The sequence below is a fragment of the Megalobrama amblycephala genome, linkage group LG12, assembly GCF_018812025.1.
Source record: "Megalobrama amblycephala isolate DHTTF-2021 linkage group LG12, ASM1881202v1, whole genome shotgun sequence".
Taxonomy (NCBI): Eukaryota; Metazoa; Chordata; class Actinopteri; order Cypriniformes; family Xenocyprididae; genus Megalobrama; species Megalobrama amblycephala.
Genome location: NC_063055.1, coordinates 26667617 through 26685212, shown reverse-complemented (window position 1 = coordinate 26685212; position 17596 = coordinate 26667617). Strand labels below are relative to the sequence as shown.

Below are 17596 nucleotides of genomic sequence, written 5' to 3'. Positions count from 1 at the left end.
ATTATGAGTTTTAAGTGACTATATATCAATCTCGTCTCTTGCTCCCAAATGGCACAGGAAACATGGGCTCAACTGTCACAGAATGAAGCCAGCCCTCTTCAGTGTGCTCTGCGAGATCAAAGAGAAAACAGGTAAGATAATGCATACCCTAACAAAAAAAAAAAAAGCTAAATTACGCACAGACATCTCAAGAAGAAAAAAAAGCAACAGTACAATGCCACTAATCCTTCAGACACCGCCATCTTTACTGGTGTTTTTTTATTTGCTCGTCAGCGAAGTCCAGTTGTAGCCTACCAAGTCAGCATCCACATTTCTCTGCATCCCACTTCTGAAAATGAATAGTCATAATTGGATGTATCAGCATAAGAGTACGAAATATACGATGATGAGCTTTCCCCCCCTCTGTGTTGCATCGTGAGGCTGAACTGAGTGCCTTCTTTTGGGGGCATGTGTGAGAGAGGCTCCTCGGCAGTTCCCTTGTTTACAACGCGCTATTCTCCCACCGTCCATTTAATCTTTCAAGACCCACAGTTGGTGAATTGCTAGACAATTATACATCTTCGGGATACTCAGGGTTTGTCATTGAGGATATGTTTTGTGCGGTGTTGGTGTTGTATATCAAGCTTGTTTTGCTTAATTGTACCACTGGAAGTCCAGTGAGCGTGTACGCGTGTTCGTGGTTCGGAGAGCGGTCCAATTCCTGCGCTCCTCTGCCTAATTATGCGACCAATTTACTGGATAATTATTGGCAGTATCGGCGGTCCTGCAGTTAATTATTGCCCCCGTTTTATTATGAAAGACGCCAGCGCTGTGAAGGTTATACATCGTTCACCGACACGTGCAGACGCTTGGCGTTATGGTGCGTTATTGTTGTGTTAAAACCGACCTATGACAAGGAGTGATCGATATGTCAGTTATTATTAGTTTGTTTGTAAAAAATATTTAGATGACATAGTTTACATTGGAAAATGCTTTCATTGTTATACAGCAATTTTGTTTTATCTTGTCATGATAATTTATGCAATTTATGCTCTATTTTATGCTTGTTTAGAGTTTCATCTTGATTTTCTTTATCAGTAATTGAATGAAACGTGGGTGAAAAAGTCTAATGAACTGCAGGTTGTCACTTTGCACCACTTTAAAATTTTAAAACTGCAATTAAATTTGATTTAATCATTTATTATTATTATTATTATTATTAGTTACAGTGTATGACTTGACTATTGATTGGATCTTATAGCCTAAATGTTGTACATTTCTGTTTTTGACTAAAACAAAACGTTGACCCCGAGTGACAAGCTTACTTTTATTGACTACAAACACCATTTAGGGACCTTTTTATAAAATCATTTTTGCGGCAGATCTACAAACGCACGTTATTTTAAAATGGATCATGTGTGTGACCTCACATATCTTTGTTGAAATTAGTTAGAGAAATTGAGAAACATATATTTTATGCATGTCTGTACTAAACAGACATATTCTGTCCTCACTTTTTCTGACACTCAAGCACCTTTGAAACAGTCTGTCGCGCGCGCACTGTAAATGAAGTCCAATGACAGATACAACATCAATTCAGCACGTGCGTTACCAAGGCTATACCGCCTGCCCCAATGACACGGAACATTAGCATATGTCACTGTCTCACAAAAGATAGTTTTTTTTTTTTCTTTGAGGGAGAAATCAGCACCCTTTGAAGCAGAATCGGTTCAGTACGTCCAGTAGCTTAGGAGATGTAATTTAATGTGCAGTTTTCCTTTATGCTGCGACGGTTAACACACGCGCGTGATGTGCGCAAAGGCGCGCGCGTTCTGCAATCATGCAGGGCGCAGGTATAAAGAGAGAATGACCACATAACCAGATATGCAGAATCCAGAGAGACCCTTAGATAAGGGGATTTTACCAGGAATGTGCAGTATGTATTTCTGGATAATGCGGAAGGAGAATAGCAGAGCGAAATCCGTAAGGTGAGCCCAAGACACAATGGCAAACGCACTGAATTAAACTAAGAACTTTTGCCTTTACTTTTAATGTTTAGATTTTTTTTTTAATACCATGTTGAAATAATAATGTCAATATATTATTTTTAGTGCTGTTTCTTTTTAAACAAATTTATTATATGTATGAACTTTATATATGGGTTCACAAACAATTCATTTAATTTTTGAAAAAGAAAGAGATAGTCATTTCACATGCTAGAGCCTAAAAAAGTTTTTGAACTATGATAAATACAACAATGTAATAACATTTGAATATCAATTCATGTGTTTATCTGGTCTCTGTGTGGTTGTATAGGCAGAATAGTGCTTTGCCAGATTTGTGGCCTTTGTGTGGCTTATAAGCAGAAGTGACTGTAGGAAGATCATAAAACTTAATGAACTTCTCGGCTGTTGGAGGTCTCAACTGCGGGAGGGCAAGGCCCTGCTCCACTGCCCGGTCTGCTTGAGATGTTCTTTATGCCTGTCCAGAAACAGATAGAATGAGGAGCAAGAAAGAAAGAAATTGATTACTGCATTCTGAAGCTGTATCTTAATGTAACTATTAATGTAAGCTAATGTGGGTATGCTGTTGTGTCTCAAGGAAAGATGGATAGTTGCAAGGAGAGAGAGGAATTTTACATTATGTGATCTGGTGTGAGGTGATTTTAAATAATATTTTAATATATTAAATATCATATATATATATATATATATATATATATATATATATATATATATATATATGTGTGTGTGTTTTATATTATCTCAAAACTTTTGCTTATAGTGGATTGTGATATATAGGTGGACATATGCAATACTTTTCTTTAAAATTAAATTTTTGTGTATAAGCAATCCATTATTGCTTACAAATACATTTAAATGTAAGCACATTTATAGCATTTTATATAAAAAACTTTTTTGCATTTAATTTTACATTGTACATGTATTTTCATTATTATAAATCCACTTCCAGCTGTTGACTGTGCTTCCATGTGCACCTATCATGTTACATTTAATACAGCTATGTCCCTTATTACATTATAGCTCTAATTAAATATGCATAAAGAGTAGAGTCCCTAAGTATGCTAATTATTTAAATGAGCTTGTTTACTAGCTCAGTTGCTGTAATCTCGGTTAATCCCTTTGACGCTGCCTGTTTGAATGGTTTCTTTTTTTTTTCCGCCTTCTTAACGCATCCGGACTAATTTCCTAACAAGCTTCACTCTGCTAATTTGTTTATTAACTCACAAGTGAACACAAGCATGATATTTTCTTACTCTGTACATGTATGTTTACTTTCCATTGCTTCCGGCTCTGTTTTATAATATCACAGGAACGAATTGCTAAAATTGTTATTTAAAAATAGATAGTGTGAAACAACCGGTACTTAAATTTCCTTGCTATAGTGTGTACGTAGGAAAGCTGTTTTTTTCCCTCAGTGTGAGACTTTGTTTTTTTCCCCTCTCTCTCTCTCTCCACAAGCCCGTTGAAGGACATTGTCTCATCAGAGTGATAAGAGAGACTTTCTCTGATAAGCATGCTACTCCTTGTTGTTTTTTTTTCAGCCCAACACATCTTCTGTGAGGCTTTTTTTCCCTTTAACGCACCACACACATACTTAGTGAACACCTTGTATCAGAGCAGTATGTATTTTGCTTATCGTACTCAACAGATGCGTAAAAGAAATGAGGTGTTGGGAGGTTGTTGTCAGGGTTTGATGCCGTTGCAGTGAGAGGAAATCTGCGACATGATTAAGTTCCTGAAAGTTATTGGATGATATGTGCACAATTAGCGCATGCAATCTCTGCAACTTGTTGTACATGTCGGACATGTTCTGTCAGTATACAACTGCCATGGAGATTTAATTTGTGTAGATCTTTTTTATTACACGCTAAAGAAAATAACAAAACTTTGCGTCACAACTCATTTAATAGTTATTTTTTTATTCATCGTTGAACTTAGTGTGTGTGTGTGTGATATTGATATTGTACAGTTTATGTCATGCAGTCACTGCTAAATGTATCTCTCTTTATACAGTAAGAGAAAATGCTAACAACTGCCAGTGCTGATGTATGAATAAGTTCCAATCGGAGAGATTTCTTGGCCTTGTATTTATGAATCGCAGCAGAGAACAGAGCTTTGAAAAGATGAAACATTCATTGTTGCTTTTGGATCTGATGCAAAGGGGGCTTAAAGGCGAAAAGGGGTAAATCAAACCTGAAGTGTTTGTACTGTAACTATGTAAACAGTGAGAAGGAAAAGCTGTGTATGTACATCTGTTTGTAGAGCGAGCGAACAGAGATGATGTGTGTGACTTCGGGATGCTTGAGTGTGTACCTTTGCCTTGACTATGAGAATGTCAGGGATGTACACATGTGCGCCCTGAAACGGTGATATGTAGAGCCTCTAGATCTCTCTTATCGCTAACTTCGAAGGTTGCGAATGACAACCGCCATGTTGACGAGTACAAAAACATGCCGAGTTAATTGTCAGATTAAGCACAGATTACTGCAAATTCAAAGTCATGTCGGGCTGATAGGTTTGAGTTGTTTTTGGGATCCCCGGGGCACTGCGGAGAATCGGCTTGAAAAAAAATCTTTCTTTCTCTTTTTCAAAGAGTGGCTGGGCAAGATGATGTGAGAGAGAGAGAGAGAGAGAGAGGGTGGGTGGAGGAGGAGGAGAGAGATACATACATGGCGGATAAATGGATGGAAGCGTTTTGCAATGCAAAGCTGTCTGTAGTGTTGGGGAGCTTTCTTGGCACTCCACTAACTGCTACTGGAGGCCCTGAGTAGATTTCCCCATTGCTAATGCCCTAGAAGTATTAATTCACTTTGATATGCTAATTAGAGGGCATTATGCAAGAAATGAGATTAAGTGGCAGCGTGAAGTCATTTGCCTGTCAGTAAATTGAGTGTTTTTAGCAGGAGGGGTTTGTTTTTTTTTTCTACCCTTCCACTTTCTCTCGCTTTTGCATTTAAATGAATCAAATGAAGGGAATGTGGCAGAATGCTTGAAAATCATTTTTTTTGTTAGCAGATGCTGTTTTTTTTCTTTCTCAGTCTCTCCCTCTTTCCCTTTTCATTTTTTAGGTATCTGATTTTCCGAAGTCTCTTAAGTGTGTGGTGTTCGCTGCTATTTTTTCACGTTTTTTTTTTTTTTTCTGCATAATCATTATAACTCCATTATACAATGTCACCCACTCCTGCTAACATGTTCGGGTCAGTTTATTGGGTAGCATAATTAACAAGTCAGATGATTTTAGTGTAATTTCTGTGGTGGCATTAACTTATAATGCGTCTGGGCTACAGGGATGGAGAAATCCCAGCACAAAGGGTGAAAGAAGCCTTAACGTGTGGAGAATAAACTTGTCTAGTTTGTTTCGAGAGGGAATACAGAAGTGGAGCAGTGAATTGAGGAAGACCTCTGCTGGGTTGACTGTGTGCTAATCAGACAGAGTGTGTGTGTGTGTGTGTGTGTGTGTGTGTGTGTGTGTGTGTGTGTTTGGGTTGTTTGCTTTCTCTCCGCCGGTAGAGAGCAGGGCTGGCGGCAGCAGTGGCAGATGCAGCGGGAGCAGCGAGGAATAACAAAGGTGAAAGATTACCTCCATATGGCATTTCTGACCAGGAAAGAGAGAAAGAAAGAAGGGGGGGGGTTAGGTGTGCTCCGAAGCAACACTCCTTTCTGAAGTGAGGTTTAATCAATACAGAGAGATTACAGAAAACTATTACAGGGCCAAAATCATAGGCTCCTCTTTCTCTCTCGGTTTCTCTCCTCTTCTCTTGTTTGCTGCCTCGGCGGCGGCTGCCTGCCTATTGACTTGTTGTTTTTCTGACCTTTGACTCATCAAGTTCAGAAACGGGAGGTCTGGAGGAGAGACCGCAGGAAGCCGGCAGTGTGGCCCCCGCTGCGCCGTTCCCCTCTCACGCGCACACACACACATGTACACGTACGCTATTTTTCAGAACCGTGTGTTGTTATTTGTGCATCCGCGGCGAGACCCTTCTTTGTGCACTCTGAACCGGTTGAATTAATTTGTAGGCACCATCGTAATTAACCACATGCGAGGCCAGCTAAAAGCATTACCTTGAAAAAATGGAATGCAAGGATTTCTAGAGTAAGCGTTTCTTAAACCCTCGGGGACCATTCATTTTGAGGCGCCCCGACAAAGCGGTAATGAGCCAACTAAATCTAGCCTGAAGTTAATTTGACATCTGCTTGGTTATTGTTGTTATTACTTGAATTGTTATTGTTATATATATTTCTATTTTTAAATAATAGCAGGTAAAATAATATCAAAGTGATATTTTCAATATCAATCGATTGGATTATTGTGAATGTGACGTCTTATTTTAATACTCCGTAATTACAGATTATTAATTAATGAGAGAACATACTCATTAATTGTTTGCTAATTACGAAATAACAAAGGAGCACTTAACCATGAAACTATGAAAAATTGACTCTGGCTTGTGATCCATATTTGTGTAGGTGGAAAGCCGTGCGTCTCAGTCTCTTTATGACATCATCATGAGCCCGGTCATTACGATCCAAAGTAAATATTAGTGAGTGTCGCCCTCCTCTCTTGCCTTTAGTTACAATAGCAAAAGCTTATTTTTTTTTTTTTTCTACGAATGCCTGAGTAAATGTATGCAGCCTGCAATAGAAAGCCATTCAGCAGTGGAGACAATTGACTTTGGGCTGCTTTTTGTTCACGTCTGCCCCAGCGATGCGTCTGCAGTGACAAGATAGTGTAAGGCAGAATGGCTTCTGCTCAGCGGGGCGCCTGGACTCCTGAATGCCGTGGCCTCTCTCTCTCTCTTTATCTCTCTGTCCTTCTCTCTCTTTCTCTGTTTCTTTCCATTACTAGACTTTATGTTTGAAATCGAGGAAGAGTGACTGCTATCTTCCTTACAGTGCCGTAAAACCCTTTGCTTTTTTTCCGGTAGAAGGTGGGTATGGAAAAGAAAAAGCAGATGAAGGAATTAACAAAAGAAAGAGAGAGGGTACGGATGGATGTCAGGCTGGTGAAAGGTAAAAAGAATGCCCAAAAAAAAAAGGAGAGGAGAAAATCTGTAATCACAAGGTTGCACACGCTTTGAGCGTTTGTCTTTTTTTCGAACAAATGTTCCCACTCTATCTTTTCAGACATATTTTTACATATATGAGGCTAATCTACTTCTTGTTGCTTCTATGTACATCAGTATGATTTCTCACTGTACTTATCCACCATAGTCTTTGTCTGAGGTTTTGTGAAAAACAGATCCATAGTTGTTGTTTTTTTGTACATTTTTTTGTTTACGTTTTGTGTAGCACATTAGCTATGCAAATAAGCCTTTTATGGCATAACATTTTGGCAGGTTTATTAGGAAATGTCCCAAATGTACATGCAAATAGACCTTTAGCAATAGCAGAGCTGGTGAAAATGCTGTTTCTTATATGAAAAAATGCTATCGGAATGGCTCTGGCTTGTGTTTTTTTTGAGACACAGTCAAGGAATTGAAAACAGGACATGTTGCAGGTTAGATTCAAATCCGTTTTTCCCACATGAGCACCAAGGCTCAGTGCATCTAGAGCTATAGATAACACTTAGACTTTGATTGTGAATCTCCTTTGGGTTCAATAAAAGGGATAGTGTCTTGATAGAAAGTGTGACTTTAAAAATCCACTGCAGTGTTTCTTCTCAGTATGTGGTCTGTGCATTAGGAGAGAGAATGTTTACTTCCCCAGAATCTGTACGGCTGTTAGTGACATTGTCTTTATTTTGCTTGTCTTATTCATAAATTGCCTCCTGATTCCTCAACACTCACACACACACTGCCAACCCCTTCCCTGTTCTACCCAGTCTAAGATGAGCTCATGTTTCATTTAATTATCTCTGACTTCAGATTGCTCCTGTAGCCTGTATTTGAGGAAGTGGACATGAAATAGTTGATATAGATCTTTTGAAATTCATGGCCAATCAGAGCAGGATTTCCACAGCCACTTTTGGCTCATTGTTTTATTTTGACTTTATAAAACTACACTAATTCAATATGCTATATGATGACTTTTTTTTTCTTCTTGAATGCTTGACCTTGCACCTACGGTGCACGTAAATGCTTTCTATATACATACACATGCGTTCCTCAGATGCGGTGGCTGGCGCAAACCTCTGATGAATCTCACATCACCTTTGAATTGTCAGCTATCCTTTGCCGTTTAACTAAATTGTGCTCTGTATTGAAACATTAAATTTTCATTTAAAAAAAGTAAATGTTCCCACCCGGCGCTGCTGTTTTAATATTTTACATCCCCCCCCCCTCGTCCTGTCATCTGTATATGAAATAAGTGCAATTTGTGATGCGTTGTCATCAATAATTTTGTCACCAGGGCGTAAAAGCTGTGAAACACCCATCCACCCACAGCAGTGTTTGTGTCGCATACGAAGCAAACTGTGATGCGATGAGCAATGCTAACGTTGGCCAAACGTTCTGGATATGATATTTGTGTAACTCAATTCATACGCCGCTGTCTAACACGGGTCCCATTTGTTATTGACACTAGGTTCATGGGCTGTTATGTGCAGTTTTATATAGATATTTTCGATATTGCAAGCTGTGGTACTGCATCCAGTAATGGAAATAAAGCCTTTTTTCTCTTGAATTATTCTCAGTGTTGTGTTACACTGATTTACGTTCAACAAGGCACTAAAATAAAGCCAGGGTTTTCAACCAAGAACTCCATGGAGGCCCATGAAGGTACTGTAGGGGGTTCTTAGACTTATATCGAATTTTTTTTTAATCATTTCTACATATATCTCAATTTATTTCTCAGAATGTGGTTAATTTATGGTAGAAAGACACTGGAACAATGAATTTAGGGTATGGAAAAAGATGTAAATCTAGATGAGGGTAAGCATTTTTCAAGCATTATTGGTGTCCTTGGACTGACCAAAGGTCAAACAAGGATGGGAGTCCTTGAAATTAAGAAAATGTTACTGTAAAATCATTGGGAGTTTCAAGAACCACCTGGAGAACCGCAAACTACAATTGTGCAGTACTTACAATCATTCCACCTCCACTACTCTTACAGACCTGCAAATAACTCTGGCATGATTATAAATTTTGCAGGCGATTACACAATTCCAGTGCATTACTCAATTCTGTCTCAGAATCTTTACAATCACCCACCGAGGTAATGTCCAAGTACTTGGTTTTCTTGGGTCACAGATACCACACTGGTCGCAGGACCTCGGCTCTGCACGGCTATCCAACAGAACCTGCATCACTGTCAGAATGCTTATTAGCACAAAAAGGGTCAGGTGGGAGGGGAGGGGAGGAGAGTGGTCCTCTCATTGTAATGACATCGCTATTTATAGATCTCCATTTCATTAGCCTCCTCTGTTTCAGTGGTGAGATTTTCTCAAGGGGCAGAGGATGCAAGTCCATATACTTCCTCATGCACTGTCCTCATATGTGTAATATGCAGGGTTTGTCGATGCACACTTGCCTTTCATGGGCAGAACTACTGCTATTTTTCTGTATCGTTTATTTGGAATCTGTTTTTGTTTAGTTTAATCAGTGGCGTCGGTTGGTTGGATATTTATTTAAATTTGTAATATTATTTTCATTCAATCTCATAAAGTTCAAATTTTGGCTATAATTGCATGGATATTCTGGTTTGCTAAGTTTACTCTCTCTCTCTTTGCAAAATGTGAGATTTTAAAAGCAGTTTCCATCAGAATATCTTGCAAATATGCACCTAATATTGGCCGATGCATTTATAGAGCCCAGATCAGTTTGCCTGATTTGTGTAGAAATCCAATCATGTCCTTTAATGGCAAATTAAACTCAAGTATAAGCCTGTTTTATTTTTATTTTTTAGCCTAAAGCAGCATTTCAGGGTCTTATTCTCCCCACAGCACTGCTCTATCCTCCCCTCTTCCTATTTGCATTCCTCAAATGAAGTCCCTGTGCCATTGTTCCTTCAGCATTTCATACGTTAGAATGATATATTGAAAGCAGAAATGGGAAAAAGACTGCAACGCAATGAAATTTTAATCATCGTCTTCTGCTGCTTTAACAAGGCAAATAATTCTTATTGGCTGCTGTGTTAAGATTTCTAATATTTAATTCATAACAAAGCTGGCGTTATTCTGCCGCGGCCTTGACAAGCCTTGCTTTGTCTGCACGGAGCAGCGGCTAAAAAAAAAACCTATAAGCAGACGTAAATGTCCGAAAGCTAGCAGGGCAGCGTCCTCAGGAGTGGTTTCTAAAAATCGACTACCAGGCATTCCTTGGATTTAATCGCTGGAGGGGTTATATATCGATTGATTTGCACTTATTTATTTAACATCAAGAATCCAGCCTAATGCCATTGCTCACTTTGACTGTGGCGTTTTCGGTTAATGCTCACATTTAATGTCCCCCTTTTTCCCTAGTTAAACATACACTCCCATGAATAAATGACCCTCACACAGTTGACAGGAAGTTTTAAAGCCAACCCGCTATTATAACCGAAAAGTTAAATGCTAATGTTTGTGGTTTTGCAACCATGGGGACATTTTCAGTCTTGGTTGAGGAAACAAGAACAAAGTATCTCACAGAGAGTAAACTGTTTAACTCCTGACTGAACGAGATTTACGCTACGTGTTGCTAACGGTGCTAGAGGGAATGCTCCTCTGTCAAACTCTTCCATCTTTATACATCCCATCAGTTAAACAATCCAGAAAGCCTCAACTAAATGTAACATTCTTTTTCTCAGGAGTATCTAGTGAGCTGCCTACATAGGCAGCATTTTAAGTCATCATTCTGATGCAAAGACTGCTCCAAAAGGTGGCCAACCGAATTGTGCGTTTGGATTATTCAAAGATATAAACTCTGCAGAATAGTTTGGGGTAAAGATGTTTTTAATGTTTTTTTAAATAAGTCTCTTATGCTCACCAAGTCGGCATTGATTTGATAAAAAAAATACAGTGAAACAGTAATATAGTAAAATATTATTAATTTAAAATGACTGTTTATTTATGCATTGATATATTTTAAAATATATTTTATTCCTGTGATAGCAAAGCTGAATTTTCATCAACCGAATCGAATGATCCTTTAGAAATAACTCTAATATTCTAATATGGTGCTTAGAAAACATTTCTTATTATTATCAATGTTAAAAACAGTTTTAATAATTGCTTAATTTTTTTTTTTGAGCAAAGTGATACATTTTTTTTCTGAATTCTTTGATGAATAGAAGGTTCAAAAGAACCGCATTTCTTTCAAAATATAAATCTTTTATAACATTATAAATGTCTTTACCGTCTCTTTTAATCAGTGTACTGTGTCCTTGCTGAATAAAAGTATTCATTTCTTAAAGAAAAAAAGTGGTGTATGGATAGAATTAGTTCACACTGTAAAAACGAATTGTTGGTTTAACTTAAAAAAAAAACCCAGTAAGTTACCTGGTTGCCTTAAAATTTTGAGTTCATTGAAATTAAAAATTTGAGTTAATACAATGAATGCGATTGGTTTAATCAACAAAAACTCAAAATATTATGTTATCTGAACCACATTAATTATCTAAGTAGATTTGACAAAAGAAAAAATGTGAAAATATTTTTTTACAGTGATTAAAAATAAATAATTTTACCCTGCAACATTCATCTGTGCTATTTAATGGTTTCTAGAGTAGTGCTCCATTAGTTTAGCAACATGCCAACTTCAAACTTGAAATCAATTGCCAGCCGAGCGATCGCTATTTATGTTCCACACAGATGTGTCGACCACTTAGAAAGTTCCAAATCAGTCACTTCTGATGTTCCATGATAGTCAGAAGGCAGCTGCCTGTGTAGGCAGTAGGCAGCGAGGCAGGTTTTGGAACAGAGCTTGTCTCTTCACCCTAAGCCCTTGAAGTTCATTTTTGTAAGCTGAAGCAACGGAAAGATGGCGCAGGGCCAGCCGGAGCTAGGTGCTGTCTCATGTTTCAGTGAGAGGGGGCAGATCCTGTTCTGGGCTCATGGTGAAATGGCTTAATTGGTGTCAGAGCCCCTGGGATAGTCTCTCTCTCTCTTTCTCTCTCTGGTTATCTCCCTCTCTCTTTCCCTTTCTTTCGGTGTGCTCTGAAAAGCAACTTTACATCCTCTCCTCTCCTCTCCTCTCCTCTCCTCTCCTCTCCTCTCCTCTCCTCTCCTCTCCTCTCCTCTCCTCATTGATGAAACCTGGCCAGTGCGTTCTGCTTGAATTAGGAGTGAGCAGCACCATAACAATACTTGCTGATGTTTGGGATGACAGAAATGAATACGCACTCAGCTCCTGGGAAAGTGGTGATTAATGGCAGTGAGTAGGGGAACATTCTCCTTTCCTCCTGCTACACTTTGATGGGGATTGAAAAGCAGCAGAAGAAAAGGGTCAGGTTTTTATTCTCTCACAACGTGGAGGTCATCCTCGAGAACATTATTGCTATTTCCTGCTGCCTTTCTTTCCATTTTCTTTCCTGTTCTCACTTCTCCATCCTCTGTGTTGCGTGTTATTGTCGGTTGGAGGTCTTTGCTGTGATATTGTCCCAATGACGCTTCCGAGTAGTGGTCGAATGATATGGGATTTTCAATCATCATATTTTGCCGCTATATATACTACTGTTCAAAAGTTGGTATTGGGGTTGGGATTTTTTTTTAATGTTTTTGAACAAAGTCTCTCATCAAGGCTGCATTTATTTGATCAAAAAAACAAACAAAACAACAAAAAAAAAAGGAAAAACGGTACCGTTGTGAAATACTGTTTTGCAATATAAAATATGAAATGTTTTCTATTGGCTATACTTTAAAATGTAAATTATCCCTGTGATGGCAAAGCTGCCATTACTCCAGTCTTCAGTGTCACATGATCCTTCAGAAACCATTCTAATATGCTGATTTGGTGCTCAGAAAACATTTCTTATTATCATCGATGTTGAAAATGGTTGTGCTGATTAATAGTTTTGTGGAAACCTTTCAGCATTCATTGATGAATAGGTTCAAAAGAACAGGAATTATTTGAAATATAACTTTTTGTGACATTATAAATATGTTTTATTGTCACTTTTGATTAATTTAATGCATTCTCTCTGAATAAAAGTATTCATTTCTTTCAAAAAGATATAATATCTTACTGACCCCAAACTTTTAAACAGTAGTTTCCGTGATCTAGGCAGTTGTTCTCAACTTGTAGGTTGAGAAGGTTCTGTTCTGATAGAGTTACAAATAGTTGGGAAAAATAATGCAAAATGCTAATTCTAAAATTCAGCTAGCCATAGAATTGTGTATTATTATGATAACAGCTTTCAAAAAGGAGGAGAAATGCTTCCTGTATCTGTTGTTGTTGATGAAGTCAAAGGTCACGTGTCCGTTTAAAGTTTACGGTATTTTTCAGCATTTTATGTCACTTTATGTAGATGCCAACCAGAACAGCTTATATGACATGCCCTTTCATTTTTTAAACAAAGCAAAAGAAAAGACACAGACTACATAAAATATGGGTTACTGTGAGCTAATGCAACGAAAAACATCTAAACTATTTTTATGGTCTACAAGTAATATTTATGGCTGGAAAATGTTCTCAATTCAACTGCCAAAAGTTAACTTTGGACCCTAGTTAAAATCATTCATATGTAAAACCGCAATTCACAGACTAGATCTGATTTTGTTCGCACCATGCATTCATGCCTTCATATGAGTTAAGATAGTGAGGTTAATCACTGTCACACAGTTTTTCTTCCTTCACTCTCTTCTTTGTCTCTCTGGCAGTGGCAGGGTCCCAGGGACATCGCCTCAGTTACTTGTTAATTCATTTAATCAGGGATCTTGGCACTCTGCTCTTCTCCTGGCTGGTGCAGTAATCTTATTTAGAGCGAGACGCAGAGGAAACCGCATGTCCGCGACCTGAGACTTTCATCCCTGTCAATACACACACCACTCCACTCAGCACAGCAGGGTTCTGACGCAGGCTGATCCATCCTTACAAAATACAGACGAATTTCTATTGCATTTATTTTTATGCATTAAGCATTTTGTTCGGTCATCAGACATGTGAAAAAAATTGAACTCATAAGACCTTTGCATTCGCCCCTTTGATTTAGATCTCAAATATCAAATGCACCCTATAATAACCAAATCCTCTTTTTGATCACTAAACCTCCAATGCATGGTTTCATTTCGCATCAAAGTTGAAATAGGTGAACCAAATTCAATGACACGCGGCAGTCGCGATATCATTATCTGTTACTACTACTAGAGACGCCGTGCATTTTTAATCAAGCTGTTCATCCCGTATGTTTCATATTAGAACAGAAAAACATGAGGACCAGGTCTGTACCTGCGATTGAAGGCCTTTAGTGAAGTCTGGTAGCTGCAGAAATGTAAAGTGTGGGTTTAGACACTGGCCACACTGCTGACAGCTAGATTTTTTTGCTCACTTTTGCCTCTCAAATAAGCGGCAGCTCTGTCAGAATGATTGATAGCGATTTGTTTTACGTGGCACAGTTTGAGATTTTTCACTCTTTTTTTCTGGCTTACAAGGAGTTGAGAGTTTTTAGAAGTGGAGCAATGAGTTTAGGGAAAAAAATGCTGTCTTTAATAGACAGATGAGTGCTGAAGTGGGTTTTTTAGATTTCACAGGGAAACTACATGTCAAATATTGATGTAATGAACTTGTAAAATAGTTTGACTCTTGACATCCCTTTTTGTTCCTAGAAAAGCTGATTTTGTTTCTAACAAATATTTCCCTCTTGTTTTACTTTTTTTCATATATAATTGAAAACTATAAATACAGTGTGTGAGTAAAATGAGAGGATAAATTAGGCTTTTTTTTTGTTCATTCATATATCACTTCTTAATTTTTCCTAACCTTTAATATAATCATGTAGAGTAAGGCATCCCATCACATGCAAATGAAGATGATACACCAAGGGCAGAGGGCGTTTCTTAACTTCCTCCTCAAATTAGAGACCCTTTCAACGTGACGCGAGGTGTACAGTAACATTCCTATCGTATAATTTTAGCTTATGCATGTCTGCTAATTCCCCGCTTGCGTCGGATAGTTAACTGACTTTTTTTCTGGAAATATTATGAGCATTATATGTGTGTATGTGCATATATGTGTGCATGCAGAGCACGGTCATAGTCACGCGGGTGCTCAGGGATGGTAGTGTAGCAGAGTTAATTTATTTAATGACTGAACCTCTCCTGTCTCCTGAGCCCTGATTATTCTCTCTGCCTGATGAGAGCAGAGATAGAGTGGAGGAAAAATAGAGCGCACATACACGCACACATATGCACACTCCATAATATGCATTTTAAAGTGTATTTTAGATATTTCAACACAAAATTTCAGCAAAAAATGCAACCCTTTAAATTCAGAAAAAATATTTCTAAAAGTATTTATATTTATTATTATTAATAAAAAATAAAATTGATTATTTTATATAAAATCATATTTATATTTTCTAAAATTCTGAATATAAATACTAAATATGTATATATATATATATATATATATATATATATATATACACAAATTTAGTATTTAGTATATATATATATATATATATATATATATCAATTAAATATAATGACAATGTCTTAATTGTCAATATGCATAATGTGTGTATATAATATATACATATATATAAAATATACACACAAACTGTACACAATAGTTTGCAAACTCTAGCTCTCTCCCCCTGTCTATCCAGGCACCACTGATCAACCCAGACTGTAGGGCACACTGCTAACACACAGGGTCTGCAGTAGAATGGAAGCACTGGACCCTTGAGCTCAACCAGAACTTGGAATGAAGTAATGAAAACACAACATGATGGCTCAGAGGATGAGGGAGGAGAGATAGAGTGAGTGTGAAAGAGAGAGAGAGAGAGAGAGTAGGCAAGTCAACGTATAGCATTTCCATAAGCCATCATCAGCAATCCAGTGGAGGGTCGCACAAACTGGAAATTATTTCTTCAGGCATTCGCTGTCAAGTGTTATTCAAATAGCGCCAGGCTCATATTTGAATAACAGCCGACATTTTGAATTAATTAATCAGCCGAGATAGTCCAGGGCCTTTTCTCATTAGCGGACGGGTCAGGCCGGAGAAGATATATGCTGCGGTGATGATATACTTGTCTTTAATCGTGATTTATGGAGATTTGCGATCGCACACAATTTGTCAGAGGTTCTGGGAGCATGCTAAAAATAAATAGATAACAAAACAGGACAGAGCATATTTCATTACCTGATCTTTGATTGATCTGGCAATGCTGGAAAAATCGTGTTTTTCTTTTGCAACACACCGTAAGCATCACACTTGCAGTTTTATGTTCCTCTTGTTGCTGTCAGCTATTTTTTTTTCTATTGCTGTTTGATGTCAATAGTAGGATTTTTATGTAATCTTTATTATTAAGATTACTATTATTATTAATAATAATAAATTATCAATTTAAATACAATGACAATGTTTCAGTCATCAAAAAATGTTATAATGTAGGCATAATACTGTTCGTTTTAAGTTATATATATATATTTATTAGATCAAAACATACAGTAAAAACTGTAATATTGTGAAATATTATTACAATTTAAAATAATGGTTTTCTATTTTAATATACTTTAAAATGTCATTTATTTCTGTGATGGCAAAGCTGAATTTTCAGCAGTCATTACTCCAGTCTTCAGTGTCACATGATCCTTCAGAAATCAACAGTTGTGCCGCGTAGTTTTTTTTCTTTTTTCAGGATTGTTTGATGAATAGAAAAATTCAAATAAACAGCATTTATTTGAATTAGATTTTTTTTTTAAACAATGTAAATGTTTTTACTGTCGCTTTTGATGTATGTAATGCAGCCTTTTGATAATTTAATTCATCCATGTGGAATAAAATTAAATGAAAATAATTTCTTTCAAACATCTTACTGATGGCAAACTTTTGGATGGTGGCATAACTATGTGGAAATTTCTCTCAGTCCTGCAGAAAATGTGTCCTAAAATAGAGAACAAGCGTACTGTGTCGGCGCCCAATGTAAATAACATCCCGCAGAGTTGCTGACAGTCCGGTGTTAAGAAACTGTCACTTTTCTTCTCTTGTTTAGAGCCGGACAAACAATTCCAGAGATGCTATCTGATTTAAAACAGGGATGATTGTCTGCTGCTGTATTTTCAGTCGAGAAATGTAGAAAATCCCTTCACATTTTGTGTATTTATCCATTAATATATATTATTATTTTGGCCCTGTGTGTGTGTGAGTGTGCATGTTCATATAGGAAATACATTCAAGTCCAGATGGCCTATGGCCAAGGAGCCTTCCACATCTAGGATTACACAGACCTAGTTTGAGTCGTGCTTAGAGACTCGTTAATGTGCTTGTGTTTTCAGAAGAATTAATCATTCCTCCTACCGGTACTCGTGCACTGTCAAGTGGACTTGTTCTAAGTGTGTACATATACACGCTTAAGTAGTATGTATGTTTAGAAAAGGGAAAAGTTCAGCGCTCTGGAAAATAAAGGCATGCTGGTTTGCGGTTTCATGTTTGTGAGTGTTTGCACGCGCTTGTGGTGGTTAAGTGTGTAGAGCAGGAGTTTACGTTGTAATTGGTGTGTCTGGTGCCGAGCGAGGGCTG

The 17596-nt window shown here is 37.6% G+C and overlaps 1 protein-coding gene across 12 annotated transcripts in view; it reads left to right on the top strand.

The window, feature by feature from the left end:
- The window catches only part of pbx3b (pre-B-cell leukemia homeobox 3b), a 112846-nt gene that overhangs the window by 11151 nt on the left and 84099 nt on the right, over window positions 1-17596 (top strand). For 7 of the 12 annotated variants that reach the window (XM_048210206.1, XM_048210207.1, XM_048210202.1 and 4 more), the window contains one exon: window positions 58-131. The exons of 1 other annotated variant lie outside the window; for it this stretch is intronic. In XM_048210206.1, the coding sequence (XP_048066163.1) occupies window positions 83-131 (49 nt within the window). In that variant the 5' untranslated portion in view covers window positions 58-82. Of the gene's footprint in view, window positions 1-51; window positions 132-17596 lie in introns of all 12 variants that reach the window. 4 more of the 12 variants (XM_048210212.1, XM_048210201.1, XM_048210203.1 and 1 more) reach the window with 1 other exon arrangement.